General features: G+C 33.3%; 1 protein-coding gene across 3 annotated transcripts in view; it reads right to left on the minus strand.

Moving 5' to 3' along the window:
• The window catches only part of LOC120530174 (putative leucine-rich repeat-containing protein DDB_G0290503), a 419,164-nt gene that overhangs the window by 166,196 nt on the left and 226,780 nt on the right, over positions 1 to 26,188 (minus strand). For all 3 annotated transcript variants that reach the window (XM_039754405.1, XM_039754404.1, XM_039754406.1), the window contains 3 exons: positions 13,623 to 13,812; positions 1,871 to 2,024; positions 989 to 1,156 (listed from right to left, as the gene is read on the minus strand). In XM_039754405.1, coding sequence (XP_039610339.1) covers positions 989 to 1,156; positions 1,871 to 2,024; positions 13,623 to 13,812 — 512 coding nt within the window. The remainder of the gene's footprint in view (positions 1 to 988; positions 1,157 to 1,870; positions 2,025 to 13,622; positions 13,813 to 26,188) is intronic.

Below are 26,188 nucleotides of genomic sequence, written 5' to 3' on the forward strand. Positions count from 1 at the left end.
AAACAGTAAATAACATGTTAACATAGGAAAATTTAAAGGTGATTTTTGTGATTAGCAGGCCAAAATCAGTAAGATACACCCAAAAGTGTTCAGGAATCAAAATCTTCATTATTCAGTATAATAAGAAAACTGCCATGGCTTTATTTTTGTTTAAGCAAATGAAATTAGTTTTTGAGCGCTTCAGACCTTACAAAAGCTTGATATTGGTTATTCTGGGAACATCCCTCGTATTTGGTAAACAGGAAGCATATGACCAATAAATTGACTTCAAGGTTAAATAAAAGGAGAAACATTGTAATTTTAGTTAGTTTTAGCTGTTAAGTAATGTCCATGTGATCAGGCACTTTATTAGCTAGAATACTTAGATAAAGACACACAGAAAGAAGATGTTAGAGGGTGTCTTTGTTATTTCCTGAACATGGTGGGATTTAGTCAGCACAACAGTCCAGTTGCAGTTAGGGTGACCACTGCATTTAAAGACTCATTCAGTTAAGTTGTTTGTATATTTTCTCAAGGACTCAGTGTTTGTTCTCGTTTGCTTTTCAAAAGAGTGAAGCAAAGTGGGAAACTCTTCTTGCTTGTTATGCCTTGTTGTGAAAAAAGCCGTGTTTTTATTTATTACATTCCAATTTACAGAGTCATAGCTTGTATTGATTATTTTTCCTTTTTCTTGACATTAAAAAATCATATCTGATCACATGCTAAAACTCATGTTTTCTAGTAATGCCTAATAAAACCGTGCAAAACATTTTCAAACGTTCAATGACAATTTGTAGATTATCATTTGAATTACTTTAAATTGGCACAACAAATACGGAAATAGTATTATGTGATACAAAGTAGGATAGCCAAGAATAAATCATTGCATTTTCATTTGAGCCACAATTTATCAGCTTATTGAGTAAGTGAAACCAAATCACAACAGGAGTTTTGTGCACCTAACATAAATGTAACATTAAGCACAATTCTCAACTTAACCAGTGCTTACCATTGTTGAATCATTCAAGTGTTTCATATTTAATTGCTCTACTTCTGTCTCTACATCTGTAGTTCGAAGTTTTAACTTGTTGAATTGCCTTTGTTGATCCTGATACCGATTTTGTTCTTGTGTAAGCTCTTCTCTTAGAGATTTAATAGAGTCTTCTTTGACTTGAAACTATAATAGAAAATAAGAATCAATTACATAGGTTATTTAACTAAAAGCCTTATATTTGTTAATATATCTTTGAACTTCAATAGCATAAAATTAATAAAAATCAGTAATAGAGAGTATGAACACTAAGACATTTAATGACAAAGATAAAATTTACACAAAACAAAATAAAACAAAGAAGCAGATAATGCTTAACATTTTTATTATTCAATGGTATTTTGTACTACCAAGAATCGGAGACAGAAACCTTCAAACAGTACTTAAGGTTACTTGAAATAAAGCATATTCTATATAAACATAATCATAAGCTCTTTGTATGTCTGTTTGTTTGTCCAAGAGTAGGACCACATTTTAGTCGCACTACACTGAATCGCTTGAAAAAATCTGGGCACTAATTTTATTTAATGATTGATTTCATATAGCAGTCAACAGTCAGAGCACTGGTGCAAGGAGCACTTGGCAATGGGTGGAACACATCAAATGTAGAAGCAATAAGTAGTATACAGCTTTTGGAAAGACATTTTTTGATAGAGAAGGCAGTTTAGAAATCAACAGTTCATTTCTTATTGCATACTATATTTTGACACTCGCTAAAGCTTAAAAAAATAAAAAAAAAAAGGTAATAATAAAAATTGACATATTGTATTATTCCCTATATAATATAAACCAGAAGATTAACTTTACAGAAAATAAAACATGTGAAAAATCATGTTTTACCTGTTCTTTCAAGGTCTTTGATTCTTCCTTGGTTATGCCATATTCCTTCTCAACTTTTTCAAGTTTTTGCTTATACTTTAAAAGTTCCAAGTGTGCTTGTTGGCACTGCTGTTTTGTAGTATCATGTTCCTTTTTAATTTTTTCAACCATTTCCCTATTAAACGCCAAAGAACAGTTGTGATATTACTATGAGCAAACAGGAAAAAAATGAGATACTATTATTGAGGGTCTTACAGATAAGCAAGCAGCAGCATATTTTGTTTCCTCACTGAATATTTTATGTCATTTATTTTTTAGTATATAAGTGCACTCCTTCAGATAACTCAGCCTGTCCGGGAGGGTCTACTGCATGTCACACTCCCCTATTCACTGACATCATGTCTGAGATATGGAGGAGACATGGATAACCCACCGGTCCTTTCAAACAGTACTTACAAATACTATATGTATTATTGATGAACAGAAAATCAGACAGAACAGTGTCTATGAGCTTTAAGCTGTAATTTAGAATAAACCCCAGTTTAAATAATAAGTAGTTAAAATCCTACAAAGTTAACAAAAGTAAGATCAGTTGCTTTTAGCTCTAATACAACTTGGTTCATACGTGCAGATTCAGTTACTAAAACAAGAAGATAAAGTAAGTTATTTTCTATGCAAGAAACCAATTAAATAACATTTTTGTAAAAGAAACTCATTTAGCCACATTGCTGTCTAACTATGTCATGTGCCTTGACACATGTGGCACTTTGTAAAAGTTGCATTTTGTCATAACCTTCTGCCAAAACAATTTCAATCTTTAATTTTACACAATGTTCCAAAATGTTTAGTGATGGGATTGCCAAAGGGAAAGGCACTGTGGTGTTTAAAATCAAATATTTTGGAAGATGTTTCCATAGTTGCTATGTATTGTCAATATTTCTATTCAGATTACATAAATAATGAAACAATGCTTTAATGAGAAAGTATAATCAATGTATTGCCACATGGTTTTACAGGAATATAAAGTAATACACACCACCACCACTTAGGGTTTCGTTATAGAAAGGCAAAAAATACTCCAAATATAATAATTTGATACATAATATAGCTATTGTCAGATCTGCAGCCTGTATGCCAAAACACCATCTAAAAATACGCTGCTGCAAGCCCCAAAATATGCCTGCAAGAGTTAATCAATAAAGTGTCTATTATCAGCCATACACAATGGAATCTGTATCACACAATCAATATTACAAATTATGACTACTTCCACAACTCCCATAGGGACACGTGCATAAAACTTTGGAGTACTCTAACATATATGAAACATTTAAGTATCACTGTTTGAAACCACATAAGTACTAGAAATGTGTCTTCCCTAAAGAGCAGGAGAAATGCGGAAACAATTTTAGTGCGATATAATGTCAGAAAGGTCTGCAGTTATAGTACTTTTTCAAAATAAAAATTATTTAAACAGCACTGAAGGATTTACTTGATAAAATGCTCTACCATTAAACTGTAAATAAAATCTTGCTATATTTTTTCTAGATGTGACCGATTTTCAGTAGACATGTTTAATACACAGACGAAAGAACCGGACAGAGGAACATAAAATAAAGATGCAAAACTAGATGTTCATGTTCATACTAGCATATATCTGGCAAAAGGTATAAATTGCAATTAGAAAAGTGTAAAACGATAATAGACAGACAGACAGACAGACAGACAGACAGACAGACAGACAGACAGATAGATAGATAGATAGATAGATAGATAGATAGATAGACAGATAGATAGAAATGACCAAAATTTGAATGCGTTTCCCAATCATTCGATATGGGTTATAAAACAATTCCTCATTTTGAAATAAAATTATCTGGCAGAATTATATGCGTAATTGTTCAATAAATCTTTACATAAAACAATAATTGGTAAAGTTTTTAAATTGTCTATTTTGTGACAGACAGACAGTTAAATAAGGTCGGTCAGTTTTATTTACTAATAAAAGTACTTAAGTATTGTATGTTGATTAGTGCATGCAAGTAAGGATTTCACTATAATCTACGCACTGACATCACCACAGCAAAAAATGCTATAATTAAATATGCACATTTGCCTGAAAAATGCTATTTTATTTTTTAATAAATATTTGTATTCTGAACATTACAAAATATTTAAATGTTAAATCAAAGAAAAGTAACTTAAATTGAATAATTAAAGAAAATATGGCTCACATGTGCGGGTGAGTACTGTATGTGCATACATACAATGCTAAAAGAAAACATTTTCCCGATATGTACACTTCTCTATTAAATGGTGTAGATATGCATCAAAAATTCATTACATCAATCCATATATTACCAGGATCTTAAATCTTATACTTATTTTAATACTGAGTAAAGTTGTCAGTAAATGTTAAGGAAAAATTGGTACAAGCATTAATATTCACATTTGGGATTTCACTGACATTATAGCAGTCTGTATGTTGAACTGCAAAGAAGAAATAAGACTCTGCAAAACAAACACAAAATTGATTTAATAAATATGCAAATAATTAATTTCAACATTGTCAAAAGTGAAAATACACATATTGTAGAAAATGGTGCATTCTCAGTCTCATTTAAACTTTACATTATATACTAGCAACGTTATCCGGTGCTTCCCAAGGTAGAATAAAGTACAGGAATACACTCTTGAAAATAAATGTGCAAGAAAGGTTCTTCAGAGGGATGCCATAAGGGAACAATTTTCGGTTCCCAAAAGACCCATGCACATGAAGGTTGCAGAAGGAACGTTTGGTTATTTAGGTCTGTAACAGGATTCATACAGTGAATAACCACAAAAAGATGGTAATAGATTTATGAAATACCAATGAGTCGCAATTTTAAAAGGACTCTCACTGCATACATCCAGTAACAATGACCAAGTCCCGGTCTTCTTTATCTGTGAGTGTCCTGTAGCCCCCCATACATTAACGTTTTTCTTTTATTTTCTACATATTATTAAGTTTTTTCAAACCAAAAAGAACTATCTTCATATGTAAAGAATCCATCCCAGAATAAAATGGTGCTTAGTCAAACAATGGAGCTACGTGGAACCACATAACCCAGTAAGAAACATTAGACCCACATAAAGAACATTATTTTTAAGAGTGTAGTGTTACAGTAATGTTTTGTCTTTAATTTATTTAAACCTATTCATGCAGTGGCTTTGTGCACTCTTAGGGAGTTAGTGAATTAGAGGAACTCGCTCACGGATCTTTGATGTTGCTTTATGGTTATGAATTTATGCAATGATTTTGGCATTTTTACTTTTAACATTTTATCAGTATTTTTGGTTTGCTGATGTGCTTGTCTGGTTTACAACTCAGAGCTCATACAGACAACAGGATAAAAGTTAATCAATTAGGATATGTCTTTATATCCAAGCTCAGTAAATTTTCATTCCAATGCCACGGTACAGTTCATTAAGTCTGACTCATTTCCCCTTATAATTCTGTATATACACACAATTGCACTGGTACCTGCCTACTTGGTATAGATACAATGACCAATATATATTCTGCTGTACCCAACTGAGGAGTCAATTAAGGAGGTCAACCAGTGCATTTAGGCATAAATATGGAAATTAGGACCTTTAAAAAATGGCTAAAAATTTAAAAATATTTATGATTAGTATCCCCATGCATCTACCCTTGAAATTCAAATAAAAATTATAACTGTTTAAAATTTTATAATGTCAATCAGTATTAAAAAAACTTGTTGAGAGTAAACTACTGATTAAATGTACGTTATCTAAAACAAATCAATTTTTTTTTTTTAGCATTTCAATTCTTTTTTTCTGATTCTCTAATAAGTGTGCAGCATCCACTCTTGGTAAATTAATAAATAAAGAAAAGAAACTGATTTTTTTTAAATTGGTTAGGTATTTGAAACATTTTTTTTTTATGAAATGGTAGAACCAGTATTGATCTTCATCAGGTCCCTAAACAATAATTACCATGGAAAATATTACCACCGATATATTTTTCCACAGTTGCTTCCATAATTATAATTCGCATTAACCTGACATGCAAGGATTGGCTGCACATTCTCCAACACTTTCTTTGCCTCAACAGGATACTTTCTCAACTAATTCTGTGGTTAACTTGAAATGTTCCACTTGCTACTCCAACACCACAGAACAATTTGTTTTCCAGGATATGCATAGATGGCTTTAAAATAGCATTGTGGGTTGGAGTTTGTTTAAATAACAGATTTTTACGGGATTTCCTGTGTCAGAGAAGAAATCAGTAACAAATAATAATTTACTACAAAGCAGATACAATATTGTTGACAAAAGCACTATTTGTCTCAGGGCTTCACAAGCTGCATGAAGCCCTACTAAGTAGCGCTCATTGACACTGTTTTCTTTGGTTGGCCGACAACAGCAGACACTGCTAAATTACAGAAAATGCTGATGAACGCAATAGAAAGGCCTAAAGGACTATGACCTAAAAGTCTGCAATTCAGCTGTTAGCATCCCATGGATAAGTGAACAACATCATTGATGCGTTAGGTTATTCATAAGTGTGTGTACATATTGGATTTCTCACAGCATAACTGTTGCCCACAAAACAGGACAGGAAGGGACATATTCATATTTGGTCTACTGTTGCAAGGCTTGGAATAAATGATTGATGAAACACGGATGCATCACTCCGAATCATTGTTATGCTTCATTTGACAACTCTGAAGAAATAGTTTAAAATGAACCTTTAACATGGAAGATAGCCACGGATGTCTGTAATGCAGAAGGGAGATTTTTGTACATATTATTCTATGTTACTAAACTAATAACTCTGACCTGTACATATTAACTCTTGTAGAACGCAAGAAGATGCAGAAGCATTTAAGGAGTGTTTGACCTCACAAAATGCCACTGCAATCCTGCTTGAAAAAAACAGTGCAAGACAACATGATTGAAAACCCAGGAAGTAATCAAATAACTTGAGTGCACTGTTTGCCATTCTTCATGTACCCCAGGTCTTGCTCCCTCACATTTTATCCCCACTGAAGCTCCGAAAAATGACACACACATAGAAAAAGGTTTGAGAGTGATGAGGTTATTGAGTAAGTGGAAGCCCTTGTTTTACATTTGGCACAAGGCTGTTAAAGTTGACAGAGATGATGTAGAAAAGAGGGGCATGCATCAAATACATCTAACAATCCTATGAGCATGTTATATTGTGCGATAAATTACTTGCCATAAAAAAATTGAATTGCAAATTTTTCCAAGCAATCCTTCTTTTACTGGTTGACAGAAAAATGTAATATTATTGTTACCATATATTATGGAAAAAGTACAATTAGAGGCACTTTATTTGAAATAACATAAAACATTATTTAAAATACCAGCTACCTGATGAGCTATGTTTAAGTAAGAGAATACGGTTGATCAAATTTGAGAATGTTGATTGGCAAACTACTGCCATTTATATTTTTGTCTTTTTGTAGCATTTCTTAAATCCAAATGAATGAGAATGTAGAAGACAATCATAAAAATGCATCTGTTGAAAGTGTTAAATATTTTGCTGTTTCAACAGAAAGTCCCAAAATGAATTAATTATTTCCTATTATGCTATTAGTCAAGTTAATGATGGGTGTACTGCTATTAAATGATGATATTTTAAGTGATCATATAAGAAAATTTAATGTAAGTTAATCTGTAGGTATTTCTTAAAAATGCAATTCTGTAAAGTAAGCTGGTCATCAAAAGACAGTACAGTGTCCCTGTACAAGTAAGGGATGTTTGCAGATCATCATCTTTTGGCTTAAAGAGAGGAAATTAACTATATGAGGTGAAAATTTCAAATTGTAAAAAAAAAAACCACCACATATATCCAGTATGTGTGTTCATGTGGATATATAAATATATTAGTCCTTCATTAGAGTAAGGTGCTATTCACTGTCATTCTCAGCTAAAGCTAAAGGAAAAAAAGATAGCATTCATTTTTTTAAATTTTATAACAAGCACAGAATTTTCTGCTATAAAAAAACAGCGTAACAAACAGATTTTAAAAAAATCATGTAAAAAGAAAAAAAGAGTATGACTATAAGTAATACAATGAAACAATTTTCCCCACCGTCTTATTTTAACTCAAAAAGATACACATATTATCTTTTTCAAAAGAAGCCTAATTTAATTTTAACTAACTAAACACCTGCAATAGTTCTTAGTAAATGGCACAGTCTCTTAGACTGGATGATCACATTATGGTTGTCCTTCTTTTGGGCATCTGATACATAAATCCTTGAAGTTTCTTGACACTGATATGTATAAATATTACATGAAAGAGGCAGTTTTTCTTTGAAAACAACATATGCAAAAAAAGGCATATCAGCTTATACAAAACAATTTGACATACACATAGTTTTGGTAATCTCTTAGCATCTTGGCAAGGAAACCCTTCTTATTTTAGTTTTTCTCTCATCAATATTAATTTTTAAAATTGCTATTATCTCTCAAAAGCGCAAAGCATATTCTTTTCCTGAAAGCAGTGTCACAGGTGGCTGGGTGTGGTCACCAATCAGCCACCTACTTAAGGAGCCGCTGCCCTGCAATCAAGGCTGGAGTCGGGTGAGGAGAAGGACGAGGTCGAGGCAGAGGAGGCGAGGAGAGGCCCGAGTGTGTTGTATAGGAAGATAGTGGCTATTGAGAGCCTAGACTTTGGGGGGTTTGGTGGCGGTGCACTTGACTTTGTAATATAATTGTATAAATAAACGTGGGTGATGGAGCAATTGGTGTCCGCCTGTGTGTGTCCGGGCCGCTATCTTTCACAGCAGATAAACATTAATGATATTTTAAGCCAATAGCGAGCCATGCAGGTACTGTTACGTCACTGTTCTACAGCACACCACTATGCCATTCTGACTGGTATGTGTGGTCTGTTAATTGTCAATGGACAGACTGGCATACTGCGAGCATGTAATTTTGACAAAGCAACTGAATGTATTATGGATATTTAATGTCTAGGTAATAACAGTAACCAGAGAAGGGGAGATGTTCCTGCGTTCTGGAACTCAATTCATATGAAGCTTTGGTTTGACCCATTCATCTATCCATCCATTATCCAACCCACTATATCCTAACTCTGCTGACGGGGGTCTGCTGAAATCAATCCCAGCCAACACAGGGCGCAAGGCAGGAAATAAACCCTGGGCAAGGTGCCAGCCCACCGCAGGGTGCATACTCGCACACACTAGGGACAATTTAGGATCGCCAATGCACCTAACCTGCATGTCCTTGGACTGTGGGAGGAAACCCACGCAGACACTAGGAGAATATGCAAACTCCACGCAGGGAGGACCCAGGAAGCGAACCCGGGTCTCCTAACTGCAAGGCAGCAGTGCTACCACCGCACTAGACCCATTATCACTAAAATTTAAAAGAACTATTAAAAATGCATCTGCTTAAAATACCTTCTATTATCATCAGTTTTAACTGCTTTTTCACATGTCTGTTATAATATTTCAGTTTTTTGATAATTACATAACTGTTTAGAATTTTATGAATAAGTCTACTATTATTAACATGACCTTACTGTTTACCTTGAGGCTTTGTTCTGTTTATGAGCTTCCATAACATATTTTGCTATCAGAATAACAATCGGATTCCTTATCAAACAAAATCAATTATATTCTACTGGTAGTAATAGTAGAAAAGTCACATTTTTTCCCATTCCTGACCAACATGCAACATGTCACCACTCTCTAGTGCCATAATGAACAAGAATGTGTTAAAATACATAATTTATGTATTAGAAAACACAAATCAACTTATTTTCTGTACTCGTTAATCATGTCCAATTATGTTTCAGTTACTTTTCTTCTTGTGAGAAAACAAACAAAACTCTGAGAAAAACTACAGATTGTGTTTCCAACAAAGATTTTCAATGCTGCATGTTTTCTCTGCATCCTCAGTGGAAAGAAGCTAACTGGAATTTGTGCAGGCATATGAAAATGCCTGTTTCAACACATTCTGCCAGCAAGAAACCACAGAGCATAGGGCAGCTACCCCTTGCCATTCCCTAGTATTTGCTCTTTAGTGTTTCCTGTAGATCAGGCTGAGCACGTGCATGCTCTTAGATGACACAGAGAATCTCTTATGTTGCAAGTCTGTGCAGTCTGCTTAGAGGTCTTTCCACCGAGTTGTTCCCTGGAATAATAGTAGTCTTTCAAAACCCAACAATGAAAAATGAATTCTAATAGAAATCAATTATATTCATTGAATATAAGTAATTAAAGTTATGTACACACTCTCTGCTAATGCATATTTTATATGTAACATAATTTTGCGTCACTAATGTCAGTCACAGCTCTGTTGTATGAAAGGATATGTGTAACTACACTGCTGGGCAACCTTATATATGACAGCCAAAACTTAAATCTCAAAACTAAACCATTTCAGAGGAAGAAAACAGATACGTCACAACACACTTTACACGGCCCAAGAAAATGTCTGTGAAATGTTTGTTTTTTCCCTCAGATATTTTATTTCAAACACAAAACGAAAAGAGGATACATACTGAACAGTGTATGAAACAATATAAACATATGTATGTCAGTATATAAACACACCTGGAAAATGTCTGTGCATAACAAGCTTAAAGACATACATCTCTGCAAATGCATAGGTTTGAATCTGGCCATTCAGACTCTTCACTCCATCAGAAGTGTTGTGAAAACATGGTTGAAACATTTCAAAGAAAACTATCCCAACTATTACTTAGACAAAAAAAGTTAAAATACTGCTTATACGTAGAGTCAGACAGAACGTTTGTGAATGAAAACTAGGACCAGAGTGACAAATGCAGAAATTTGTTACTCATTTTGCCTCCCTCTGGCAAATCTGACTCCAAAGAAGTTTGACTCTGCATATTACTGTTGCATGTTTAGCACTCGTCCTTTTTGTGACACACATATTAATTGCAGTCAGTACTAGTAAAATAAAAGCACTGAACTGCTCCCAATATCAGATCATTTTACAGAAAGAAAGGTTTGTAATCAAATGCTGATTTAATCCCTATCTGGTGGCAAAAATGTGCACTATAGTACAGTATTACCAGATCAGAAAACCTTCAACTAAATATCTACAATATACTCTAAGTGGCAACTTATAAACATTCAGCTGGGAATTATTATTTATTCATTTCATTGTTTTCCATCAGTTACTTTGATGCCATTCTTGACGAATGTTTGAGCTATTAGTTCCTGTTGTCCATTACATACAATGGTCCTTTGTACCTCATTCAGAATTACAATGGTCTTTGATTATCCTACCAAAGAATTACTCTTGTTGTCTGGTAAGTAATTTTAATTTTAAAGAGATGGCCAGACCAAGGCAACAAGGTGGTAATTTAGCATTTCTTCCACTTCTGTACATTGGACTGCCCTAAACGCTACTCAATGTCTTTCATATGGTTTTGTACTCTGTCGCGCCCTGAATTGTGCTTCTCTTGCTTCAGATCTCTATCTTATTTAGAATGCTGTTTTGCTCTTCTTCTGAACATTTCCTCAAAAAAAATTATGACGGTGGAACTATGCTGAGAGAGAGGGAATTTACCCACATAGAACATAAGAAATTTGATAAATAAGAAACAACCATTCAGTCCGTCAAACTGGCTTATTTAATTTTTATTAACGTAAAGCAGGTAAATCACTCATACATATGATGTGTGATTTAGTGATGTACTATATTATTTCTGAACAAATGTACACCCTTAATTACAAATGAAATAAATGTTGATGTTTTCTGTTTTGAATAGAATCATTACATTTTTACAAATTAAAATTCAATCTATTTTAAGTTTAAAGTCATAAAAATACTGTTTCATGGCACTTTATAATTTAGTTTAAAAATATATTCAAACAAATCAACATCTAGGCTAATGAAAATGAGATGGATAATGTCAAAATACATTTTATTGGTCATACTTATTCAGTTATATATACATAATTAGAAACTAATAACTCTCTTTTATTACTAATCTATTTCTTAATCTTTATTTTATTCACAGTTGTACCCTACATTGAACATACCCTATAGCCTCAGAGCGTAAGATGATGTATAAAGGTTATGAGAGAACAAGGATCCATACAGAAGAAATAATACCAATTTACTAATATATACAATAAAAGGAAGACAGAAAGGGTGAGTGTTATCATGGCAAGAGCACGCAGAGGCCCTGTAGAAGCCAAAACATTAAATGAACATTCACTATAAGAAACATTAGTAGTAACAGGACTGCTCAATCTGTCTGTGTGAATGCTGATTTTGCTAACGTTCAGCATAATGCTAAATAATTGTAGTAGACAATCTGAAGAAGTATTACCATATGCAAAAAGAAATATTCAACAAGAAATCAAAATAGAAGTTTATCCATCCATCATTCAACCCGCTATATCTTAACACAGGGTCACAGGAGTCTGCTGGAGCCAATCCCAGCCAACACAGGGTGCAAGGCAGAAACTTTATATGAATAAAAATAAACATTTTAAGAGGTTGAGAAAAAGTTTCTTTCATCAACACCTACAGCAGCTCATTCCATAGCAAGGTAAGGTAGACTGGCAGCACCTGACAGACAGACAAGGTCTGGCTGGAGATGCAGAATATGCTAAATGAAGTTTTCCAACATACAGTATATTTAACAGTCTTACAATTACTAACGGTCTTCCAGCTAAATATTTAGTTGGTTTATTCAAAGGTCACATGTTTTACACTGTAAATTTACAACTTGAACAAAAAGGCAAAATAAGATACTATGTACAGGTAAAAATAATCAATACAAAAAAGCTGGTATTGTAAGGTTGAATAACAAATAAAATTAAGGTTTTAACAAGTACTGGTAGATGGAAATCCATGAAAAGAAGAATTAAATGTAGCATATAGTGAGTCATTTTTAAATCTTGTAAGTAAATGTAATGCAAATGTTTTTATAACAGAAAATATACACTTTTTCTATTAAGCAATCACTCCTTCCACTGTTGCATTTACCATTCATCCATCTATCAGTTATTTACAACATATAATCCAGATCCTTATCATTGTACAATAGAACTGAATTATCACAAAGTAGGAAAACAATTAGTGATTTTACTAAGCTTTGAGGACAACACTATTTAAAAAACAAACAAAAAAAAAAAAACATAAAATAGATTAGTTTTTTTAAAGACTACCATTTTTGATTTAACACTTCAGAAAAGTAATATGCCTACCTTCAAACTGAAAAACTAGTCACAGAGGTAAAAACTGCCATTGTTCAGTAGTATCACAAAACCCTCCATAAGGACATAAATTAAACTTTGTGTATTTTACATATACAGTATATATACACACACACTACATATATATGTATATATTTATATTTATATATATATATATACACACACACACAGAGAGACACAAATGTGGGTAAATGAAGTTCCTGCTATAGTACAAAAATTTTGTTTTGATTTATTAATAAGAACACTTGCAACCTATTATTCATAATATACTGTAAAATAACAGATGCAATATGCAGTCTAAGATACAGACAGTTACAAAATAAATATCTTTGAGATTTTCAAAAATGGGCAGTTTTTGTATTTTGTTTTAATAAGATTGTGTATACATTTCTTTTTAAAGGCTATTATTGTTAAATTTAAGAAAACACTGTAAAAGATTGAGGATGCATTCATCTCACTAAATTTAAATTATACTCGGACTAAATTTGAAACGTTTTGTCGTTACTTACTTGTACTCATTCACTTCCTCCTCATATGCTAAAACCTGCTCTTCCATGGTCTTGAGCTCTGCCTGCAACTTTCGGCACATGTGCTCCTGGCGTACCTTTTCTGCAACTTTTTCATTTAGCTGTTCCTCAGTTGTCTTTAAGCTGGATTTCATTATAAGAAACTTTTCATCCTGACTGGCAAGCTCCTGGGCTATTTTTTTCCAGTGAAAATAAGAAAGGAAAATGGGGGAAGGGAGGGGATGGGGGCACAAAATGTACACCAGTTAAAAAGTCATCTTAATTTAAAACATGTATGTGGCCTTTCAACTCACACACAAAGAGCACAAACATCGCCAGAAAATATTTAAACAATTAGTATTAACAATGAAAAAAGCAACCATGAAAGTTAATTTCATTAAATAAGACTTTGCATGAGTATTGAGAAGAAAAGGAAAATTCAAACCTATTACAAATAAACTAAAATACGTTTCTTTGTACATCCAGCTTAGTGGTTAGTATTCAAAAAAGTAAAGAACATAACTTTTGACCAGAAAATAGCAATGCATCATTGTGATATAAACACCAAAAAAACAGTCTACATTCCATTCACTGCACATTAAGCTGTGATGACACTGTAACATTTATAAAGACTCCATGCATCACAGTTATGTGGCAAGGTAAAATATTCAACACTTTCATGTAACAAAAATATCTACACATATGTAACACAAAATTAAATGAACGAATGAAAATGAAATGAACAGAAACCAAACAGCTTTTTGGGTAGTTTGAAAACTTCAGAGAAATCAATTCCTGAGTTAATAACATGTATTTATACTACTAGATTATGCATATCATAAAAAGTGTGTAAGACGTAACTTGGCTTCTCCAGACTTGTTTTCCTAAAACCTCGAAAAAGGATTTTTGCAAAGAATGTTAGGAATTTTTTTCGACATAAAAGGGGAAAATACATCAAAATACATACGATGCAAAGTTTTGTTTTTTTTTTTAAAGAAAAGGATAACATAATAAAACGTGTGTCCTTTTACTATAAGAAAGTACCACTGAGATTCTAAAAATACTGTTAAATACATCTAAAGGCAAATTAATTATTACTAACTTATAATTGTAAATCTCTAACAGGCATTGTAAAATATTTAAGATGAATAAAGGTTTCTATATAAAACAATACTTTTAAAAATACAGCAGAATGTGCATAAAAACAGCCAGTTTAAATGAAACACTGAATTTTTTTTTTTTTACAAAAGAATGCTTGATTTTCGCCAATAGATGGCACTCTTTGCATTAGACATAATTCTCAACAACCATACCTTCCAAATAATTTCAAGCATTAATATTAAACAGAGGGCTTGTTTACATGTATGCACATTTACTTGGCATCACCTGTTATTACGATGCAAACAAAATATAAAGGATCTATGTTCTTTAAATAGCAGACATGTAATGAATTACAAGCTTCCTTCGTAACAGCAGTTTTATGGTATTTTTTTAAAGTGCAAGTCAAGTATTATTTGTTAAACATGTGAAACAATGAAGTACAACACTTCTGCACATTTTTCAATGCTTTATTTAAGGGAGAGGGAGAAACATATTGATAGATATGAAAAAAGAATAGATTTGAAAAAAATAAATTACTCCTAGAAACAAGGCCAAGGGTACAATGAAGTGCTACATGTCTGCCATTTAAAGAGATAATGTACAAACAAAGACGAGGAACAGCATGTCCATAAAAATAATCATGCGATAAAAAAGAAAAAATGTAATGGATGATAAACACATTCAATATAAAATAAATTGTACACTGGTATGGCCTATGAAGGAATAAAGTGTATTTATATTTGAATGAGGAATATAGGCATATATTAGAGCACACAAACTGAAAAGGATCTCTGTGCAAGTGACTCAGTCAGACAGATATAGTGAAGTGACAGTTACTGTCTTATCATAGAAGGACAATTGGCTAAAAAAAAATGTAAATAATAAAAAAATAAATAAAATGAGTGGCAGTGAAACTTGCATACAATATTAAGTGTTTATTCTCTAGCAGACATTTAAACCTTTTAAAACTTCAGTAGGTGCTATATAAAACCTTTATCCACTAAGAGAACTGCTCAGAGCAGAATCTGGTAGGTGCCATCTCTTTAACTACAGCACATTTGATCACTGTCTGGGGTGGGTGGGAGGGGGCTTTAAAATCAACCTGTCTGTAGGTATCAGTATATGCAAGCAAACGGGGGTTAAAAATTGCATCAAATGAAGTTTACCTTTGCCTTGGATTGGAGCCTTAGCGGATTCCAAGCCAGAGGCACTAGCAGCTGCTGCTTTATTTACAATCCCTTTGGCAGACTTACAACTGCCCTAGGCTATAACACAGTGTACCTAATGTTCAAACTGGCAGGTAATCTTATGTCAAACATACTCCTTTGATATAAAGTGATCAATAGATTCTTGTAAAGAAGTAATTTCTCTGATGTTTCTACCAAGCTTTTTTCTTTTTTTTTTTTTGCAAAAGGAGAAAAAAAAATGAGATTTACACAAAAGTCCTGTTCCATGATTTCTGAACAATAAATAGAAAGCTATAATCATGTGTTTAGATGTTTCCGGTGCACAACGATTTTGGATCAATATCCCATGTAATACAATTATCTGCAATGATCTGGTTGTATTGAAAAAGAATTTGCAGCAAACCTCCAGGGGTTTTTTTAAACAGAAATACATATCCAGCAACAGCACAATCTAAATTAACAGGCAGAATTCAAACCCGATTTATTTTACTACTGTAAAATACTATTCCAATAACAAAAAATATATATTATAATCTACATACAAATTATATATGCATATACTGTGTATATGAGTATGTATGTTTGTATTTAGCGTAAATGAACATTTTATATATAAAGTACTCATACATACATATACTGTATATGGACACACACTCCCTAAACACACTTACGGACACACACAAATATTATAATTTAATTTATTGTGATTATAATTTAGAGCACAATACTATTCTTGCTGAACCAGAAAATACATATACATATGTTTTCCAAAAACAAACATTTAATCTCTCTGTGTATGTATTATATTTATGCGCACACATACTATATTACTATATTATATTTATCTATCACACATACAAACATATATATATATACATATATATATATATATACATATATATATATATATATATATACACGCACACACATACACTCACATAATCTATATAAAAGAGAACGACTGAGAGAGAGCACAACAGAGAAAGGCAATCACACACAAATACACATCCATTTTCTTAAGCTATTTTTCCTACAGTAGGTTTTCTGCCACCATTTGCCCGGTACATACATAACAGCTAAAGCATACTGTAAGGATGCTTCATCCTAGAAGCACTACAATAAAATTAAGTGTATATTAAAAACAACATAAAAAAAGTCATTATATGAAAAATGAATACTTCTTTTAATAATTCATAATGAATTAAATGTAGTGTGTTGGAGAGTAGTAGTATGCATGACTACATTTGGAATATTTAAATAAGCATGTTTCATTATTATCATTTTTTAATAAGAATATATTTTTATATTTAATAAAATAGTTCCACCTCCAAATCATTATAAAAAGCATTTGACTTTTGGATTAGAAAAGCTTAACAATTTTAGATTTTATGTTAAAACAAATGGCTAAAAGACCACCCACAGCTGATTAGGGCAGTAGGAATGTGCATATAATGAGCAGTATATTAAGGTTATTTTAAATTTATGATTAAGCAGTCTTTTATAGTTTTAATCATAAAGCATAATACTGATTTAACTGAAAGTCTTTATTGATACTTATCTTAAAAATCCCATTTTTGAATCTTTACAGACTGTTTTGCTCTGTTTCACTAATTTGCAATATAGTTTTTATATGAGTTGCCAAATGCTTGACAAAATATATAACACTGTTCATTTAAAGAGAAAGAAGGTTGGCCAATAAATACACATTTATTACTTTGAATTTATTTTTTTTTTTAGTATTTGAGTTAAATCAGCCAATATTTAAATATCAAAATACTATTACTTTATTCTAAAGCTGCATATTTTAGAGGTAGTAGCTACGTATAATATGAAAGCTGCACTCTGTAGCTACATTCACACCAACATAAAAAGGAAAGACATACCATAATCTACCATTTTAAAACTAACTTAATCTAATTCAGGGTGAGGGGAGAGCAAAGTTTATTTTGGCAGCATTGGGCATGAGGTAGGAATCAACAATGGATGTGGTGCCAATCTTCTGCTGCGCCCACTCCTGGACACACCCACAGGAGAACATTTTACAATAGTAAATTAACTTAAAAGTACTCAGAACCAGGGAAGCACATGGAAAATGTGTAAATTCGAGATAGAAAGCATGACATAATGACAGTGGTTTATGAATGGCAATAAAATAAGAAAATGTACACTTGGTATAACATTCAGGTACATTCAGGGACTTAGCTGTTTTGACAGCTGAAATATATTTTTCAGTTTTGTTTATTTCATCAAAGAAACAAATATCACATTTTTGTTCCTTAAATATTTTTGTGATGATAAGCCATTTCCAAAAGTAACAGTGAGGATGTAGTTACATGCATTAGTAGTACAGTATATAAAATAAATATTTTAATAGTATTTTTAAAATACCATGCAAAAAAAAAAAACAAACAAAAATATACTTGTGGTTGCTAAAGTTGCTGTCCCTGTCACCAGATTCTAACTTAGGTAATGTAAAAAGCTGCTGGTTGTGGAAGGTGTATGGCTAATTGAAGTTCATATTTTTTAAACAGAACATTTTTGAAAGAAGTATCTTGAAGGAGAATTAAAATCTATCTTGAAGTCTTAAACTAAAATTATTGGCTGCAACAAACCCTGACGGATAGCCATTGTCTATAAATTATAGAATTTGTTGATTTAGTGTAATGTAAGTATCAGGTACATGTTTATTCATCATATGCATGGTGGTTAACCAAGCCACACTTGGAAACCTGCTTTTGCATTTCATACATTTCTAGGTAATTTAACTGAGGAGTTAGTTTTCTTGCTTGCATTTTTTACTTTTACAGTTCTAAAGATGATTTATCATATGTGGTACAGCTTCAAGCAGTAGAAGTGAGCTGCAGAGGTTCACACAAGCTGCTGATGTGACAAAGAGATCCCACACTTGCACATCTCTGCTGCCATGTCAGTAACTTGTATTTGGGATTTGTTTTACTAACAGGAGAGGTTATTGGACATGTAAAAGAGAAAAATATCCAAAACAGACAATTTGAAATAACACCCTCTAAGGTAAGTTTAAAACAGGAAATAATTCAGCAATTGAAGTTGCACAAAATGCTTCTCTGTTTTTAAATTGATGCTTTTGAATATCTGCTAATGGCAGTTTTTAAAATTTCAAAAATTTGTACAGAGCACTCTATTTGTTATTTTATCGAAAACTCAACTCTTCCAACAAATTTCCTTAAGGAATTAAGCGTATCGAAACTGTTTCACTGTGAGCCAAGTTGTATATATGAAGACAGACAGACATAACGACAGCTGTAGGTGATTTTCAGACTTTCACCTTAAAGAGGCGGGCATAAAGATAGCATGTGCTGGTAAGCTACTATTCATATCTAAACACCTGTAGTACAACCAAACGATTTTAGAAAAAAGTCAGTGACAACAGACAAGTCGTATACTTCAAACAAAAGGTTAACATGTAGACAAAGACGGCAAATAAAATCTGAATAACAGACAAAATACAAACTATAAAATCTAGACAATGTAAATAATACTATTTAGAAATATTACGGAACAGAGCTGCTCTAAAACAAGACCTTTGTAGTTTATAGTGACAATGTAATATAAAGAGTGGTAAACTGTATTCAAACACTACTGGATACTCTTTAACTGAGATTCCTTTCTGTTTGCTTGGTTTCTGGTTACACTTACAGGCAGACACATGAAAAATAAAACAAAAAGAAGGTCTAAATTGTTTAATTGTAAGAATGAATTAAATGCCTGGCTCAGAAATGTCATATTTACTTTCCCAAAAATTAATTTCTTTTGTGATTTTAAGGGCTCTTCCAAGACCATATATATTGTATTTAATTACTATTTCACATAAAATAAAAATGAAAAGAAAATAAATTTTGGCACATGTGGAAAATAAATGAAATCATACATTTTTTTATTTTCTCCCCTTGCAGTTTTGGTTATTCTAAAAATAATATATTTACAATGCTTCCAAAAACTAGATCTCTGTCAAAATTATGAGTACTTTTCTGGACAATTAATCAATCACATATCACTTTAGGATAAAAAACAGAAGTTCTGGATGAGAACCTACACAGAGAGAGAGAACATGCAAACTCCATGTAGATGGTGTATAAGTCCAAATACAATATTTGAATCCATGACTTTGAATTTGTGAGGCAGCAGCACTGATCACTGCACCACTATGCTATCCCAAGACTTCTAACGATAGATAAAAAATGACCTTTGCATTAACATTTAAGTAACATAATGCATGTTAATGCAAGATGCCAGACTGGAAAATAACACTGGAAAAGTCACATTATGTGGAATCCTTATTGTGAATGGTAAGTGTAAAACAGAGCTGAACCAATAGTAAAGAAACAAAGTAAATAACTTTGAACATTATGGTGTTTAAGTAAAAAGACTGCTTTAAAAAAAGATATGGCTGGCAAAGGTGCAAAATGGCACTAAAGATAAAAAAAAAATTATAATAAATCAGCCAAGCTGCATCGATGTATTTAATTCAGTGATCATAATATAAATAATATGGTTCATGAAAACTTAAAAATTAGTTTTTGCTCATTTCAACCACCAGATTAACAAGTAATGCATTTTACTGTATATTAATTCCAGAATTATGTGAAATGCTCTCTAACTCCAGAGTAGTTCAAAACATTATTTTATAAAACTACATTCTGCATTCTCTTTCATTTGAAAACAAAATTGACATAATTTATATATTTATAACAAGATGTTGATTTATGTTATAATAAAGAAAAAAATTATGTTTACTTTGACATTATGATTCAGCAAGTAAGGTCTCTCATGTTATTCAAGATTCAAGAATTTTATTCATCACACACACAGGTACAACATGCAGTGAAAAGAAGAAAAAAAAAACTATAGTGGCCCACACAAGTAATACAGAGAGCAGGTATATTCAGCTGATTTGTAAGATCAGGTTCAAGGTAATCTTTCTTATTTCTGAATGGGAAATTCAGCTGATAGCATGTGTTACAAATGACAAATAATCCAACAAAAAAAGAAAAATATACAATGAAGTATAAAAGAAAATATGCAGTACAAGTACAATCTGTTTCAGTTCTTTACCATAAACAGCCTGACTGCTGAAGGTACACTTAATCTCATAAACCACAATGCTTTTTATTCTAAATAATAGCAATAATAATAATATTAAGGCAGAAGCAAGGGAGAAGCCATTTACTTTATGTACTGTATAATCTGACCATAAATTTTTCAATATATATCCAGCTCTGACAGGAGAAGGCAGGCAACTTTCTAACAAACAGTTACAAAGTACTATAAACTCCATTTTCAATGTCTGTTACTCAGGTTTTATTGTATGAAAAACTAATATGTAAGTTACAATTGTACTGTAAGTATGAGGTTATCAATTATTCAGACAATACTACAAATTTAGAAAACAGAAAAAAAAAACTATAGACGTGAGAAAATGTTGTGGACATCAGTTTTATTTAACTGCTAGGTAAATTAGGCAAGTTAGAACAAATGAGGACAAACCCAATTCATTATTAGTAGGCCAGCATTAAGAAGAAATAATAGAACATTAGAAGCAGATAATCAGTCAGTCAGTCATTATTCAACCTGCTATATCCTAACTACAGGGTCACGGGGGTCTGCTGGTCCAATCCCAGCCAGCACAGGGCACAAAGCAGGAACAAATCCCCGGGCAGGGTACACACACACACACACACACACACACACACACACACACACACACACACACACACACACACACCAAGCACACACTAGGGACAATTTAGGATCACCAATGCACCTAACCTGCATGTCTTTGGACTGTTGGAGGAAACCCACGCAGTCACAGGGAGAACATGCAAACTCCACGCAGTGAGGACCCGGGAAGTGAACCCACTGCGCCAACGTGCCACCTACGCTTAAATATGTAATACTTAATTATTAGTAACACAGCAATTGCCTGTTTAATAAATGAATAAAACTGGGTAGCTCAAAACATGTATAGAGTACGTTAAAATAGCCTTCAAACTTGTTTGTACCTGAGCTGCCCAGAACCAACATAATAGAAGGTTGAATAAAGGAACATATTGTATAATAAAGTGAATCATTCTAAAATTATACACTATGCATCTGAATAAAATAAGGAACAGAAACTAAATTTGCATTAGCTCATATATTTCTTTCAAATTTCTATCAAATTTATAATTATGTAATCATCTGGAAAGCTTGATTCACTTGACAAATGTAACAGTCTAGGCAAGCACCACAATATTTCAAAGAATAAATGTTGTACGTTCAAGTGTGTGCCATTTATTCTGTACATAATAATAACTCAGTAACTGAACAAACAATGGCATACATTTAAATAATGTGGCCTTAAATCACTTTGAGGTTTATTTTGTGAATAAAGATGTGACAATTCTTTATTTAAACACAGTTTTATTCAGAGTAGACATATATGACAGATCTAATACATTTCAAGCTGGTAATTGCAAAGGTTACTGAGGAGAGACTGGTAGTCCAGGTATTAAAGTTAAAGACAATGAGATCACTTCAGAGTCTCCCTGCTTCCTTTCACAATTCGAAGAATTACAAAATTACTTTTTACTTCTACAGTCTGAAGTGATTCAAGATTGTAAAAAGGCAGAGAAGCATGCACATCACGACTGTGTGTCTGATACTGGTATTGTGTTGCCTCACCAATAGACATGTGGGTAAACTGGCAGAATATGTGTATGCAAAAAAAAAAAAAGTCAACATTTTTCAAAGCTCCACAGATTTTTAAATACAATAGTTAACATACTAACTTGATTTATTTAACCATCCAGCTTGATCCACTTGAAATAACTCTGTTTTCAGTATGGACCTATAAAGATCTGTGACACAATCTTTCTATTTATATTTTTATATATTTTTCAAACTTAAATACATCTGTGCTAAGTATATCAAATCACAATTACATGATTGTGTGAGGTGTCAGTGCACATAGGCGATGCGGATTTTAAATGTAAGCATAGCTAAATATATATCACGGATTTTTTGCTAGTTTGCGGATTTCTGCGGACAATAGGTCTTTTAATTTATGGTACATGCTTCCTCAGTTTGTTTGCCCAGTTGATTTCATACAAGGGACGCTATTGGCGGATGGCTTAGAAGCTACCCAATCAGAGCATGTGTTACATATTAACTAAAACTCCTCAATGATATAAGATATGCTTCCCGTGCGGTGCTGGATTGTTTGCTTTTCTCTCTCTCTCACCCTCTCTGACATTCTCAGCGCCAGACGGAGGGGGTGTGATCAGAGGGGCTGTTTGCCTAGAGGATACGGACGCTCCTCTACAAAATGCTGCTTTACCGCGGTGCTTCGGCATACTTAAAAGCACGTTTTGATTTTTTGATTGTTTGCTTTTATCTCGCTCTCTCTCTCTGAGATTCTCTGCTCCTGACGGCGCTCCTTTAAAGAGAAGATATGTTTGCATTCTTTTAATTGTGAGAAAGAACTGTCATCTCTGTCTTGTAATGGAGCACAGTTTAAACTTTTGACTAAAGGGTGTTATTTCATGTCTAGAGGGCTCTAATAATGTTAACAGTGTGGGAGAGTTTATAAGGGCTTAAAATATATAAAAATAACCATATAAACATATGGTTTCTACTTTGCGGATTTTCATCTATCGTGGGGGGTTCTGGAACGCAACCCCCATGATCGAGGAGGGATTACTGTACATGCACAGGAAGGTTAGTAAAATGTAGACTTTGGCAAGCCTACTAAATTTTAAGTTGCTAGTAGTCCAAACACCCACACTAAAAAAAATGCAATATTATTTAAATTGTGTGCACATCATTTGTCACAAGTCTAACTTAAATGCTATCCTTTTTTGGTCTAAAGTGCAGAAAACAAAATTAAAAAATAGAACATTCACTGTCTGGTTTAAATGAAAGAAGCCTACTATATATATATAAATATATATATAAATATAAATATAAATATAAATATATATATAAATATAAATATAAATATATATATATATATATATATATATATATATATAAATATAAATATATATATAAATATAAATATATATATATATATATATATATATATATATATATATATAAATATATATATATATATAAATAAATATATATATATATATATATATATATATATATATATATATATACTGCTCAAAAGAATTAAAGGAACAGTTTTAATCAGAGTATAGCATAAAGTCAATGAAACTTATGGGATATTAATCTGGTCAGTTAAGTAGCAGAGGGGTTGTTAATCAGTTTCAGCTGCTGTGGTGTTAATGAAATTAACAACAGATGCACTAGAGGGGCAACAATGAGATGACCCCAAAACAGGAATGGTTTAACAGGTGGAGGCCACTGACATTTTCCCTCCTCATCTTTTCTGACTGTTTCTTCACTAGTTTTGCATTTGGCTACAGTCAGTGTCACTACTGGTAGCATGAGGCATACCTGGACCCTACAGAGGTTGCACAGGTAGTCCAACTTCTCCAGGATGGCACATCAATACGCATCATTGCCAGAAGGTTTGCTGTGTCTCCTGCACAGTCTCAAGGGCATGGAGGAGATTCTAGGAGACAAGCAGTTACTCTAGGAGAGCTGGAGAGGGCCATAGAAGGTCCATAACCCATCAGCAGGACCAGTATCTGCTCCTTTGGGCAAGGAGGAACAGGATGAGCACTGCCAGAGCCCTACAAAATGACCTCCAGCAGGCCACTGGTGTGAATGTCTCTGACCAAACAACCAGAAAGACTTCATGAGGGTGACCCAAGGGCCCCATGTCCTCTAATGGGCCCTGAGCTCACTGCCCAGCAGCATGCAGCTCGATTGGCATTCGCCATAGAATACCAGAATTGGCAGATGCACCACTGGTGCCCTGTGCTTTTACAGATGAGAGCAGGTTCACCCTGAGCATGTGACAGAAGTGAAAGGGTCTGGAGAAGCCATGGAGAACATTATGCTGCCTGTAACATCATTCAGCATGAGCAGTTTGGTGGTGGGTTAATGATTGTCTGGGGAGGCATATCCATGGAGGGTCACACAGACCACTACAGGCTTGACAAAGGCACCTTGGCTGCCATTAGGTATCAGGATGAAATCCTTGGACCCATTGTCAGACCCTATGCTGGTACAGTGGCTCCTGGTGCACGACAATTCCTGGCCTCATGTGGTGAGAGTATGCAGGCAGTTCCTGGAGGATGAAGGAATTGATACCATTGACTGGCCACCACACTTTCCTGACCTAAATCCAATAGAACACCTCTGGGACATTATGTTTTGGTCCATCCAATGCCACCAGGTTGCACCTCAGACTGTCCAGGAGCTCAGTGATGCCCTGGTCCAGATCTGGGAGGAGATCCCCACAACACCATCTGTCATCTCATTAGAAGCATGCACCGATGTTGTCGGGCATGTATACAAGAACACAGGGGCCATACAAAGTGCTGCATACAATTTTGAGTTGCTGCAATTTAATTTTGGCAAAATGGACTAGCCTGCCACATAATTTTTCACTCTGATTTTTGGGGCGTCTTTGAATTCAGGGCTCTGTAGGTTGATCATTTTCATTTCCATCAAACGATGTGGCATCCTTTCGTTCCTAACACATTACCCAGTCTATATCAGTATAGATATCCAGGAGGATTTCTTTTTCCCATTGAGATCTGATGTGTTTTCAAAGTGTTCCTTTAATTTTTTGAGCAGTTTATATATATATATATATATATATATATATATATATATATATATATATATATATATATATATATATATATATATATATATACATATATACATACATACATACATACATACATACATACATACATACATACATACATACACACACACATATTATATATACTATATTTATACCCAGAAAATTGTTGCAATTACAAATGTTTTGGTATACACATGTTTATTTCCCTTATGTGCATTGGAACAACACAAAAAAAACAAGAAGAAAAGCCAAATCTGACATCATCTTACACAAAACTCAAAAACCTGGGCTGGTCAAAATTATTGGCACCCTCAACTTAACGTTTGGTTGCACGACCTTTGGAAAAAATAACTGAAATCAAGCCCTTCCTATAACCATCAACAAGCTTGTTACACCTCTCAACTGGAATTTCCGACCACTCTTCTTTTGCAAACTACTCAAGGTCTCTCAGATTTGAAGGGCGCCTTCTCCCAACAGCAATTTTGAGATCTCTCCACAAGTGTTCAATCAGATTTAGATTCGGACTCATTGCT

The sequence above is a fragment of the Polypterus senegalus genome, chromosome 5 (assembly GCF_016835505.1).
Source record: "Polypterus senegalus isolate Bchr_013 chromosome 5, ASM1683550v1, whole genome shotgun sequence".
Taxonomy (NCBI): domain Eukaryota; kingdom Metazoa; phylum Chordata; class Cladistia; order Polypteriformes; family Polypteridae; genus Polypterus; species Polypterus senegalus.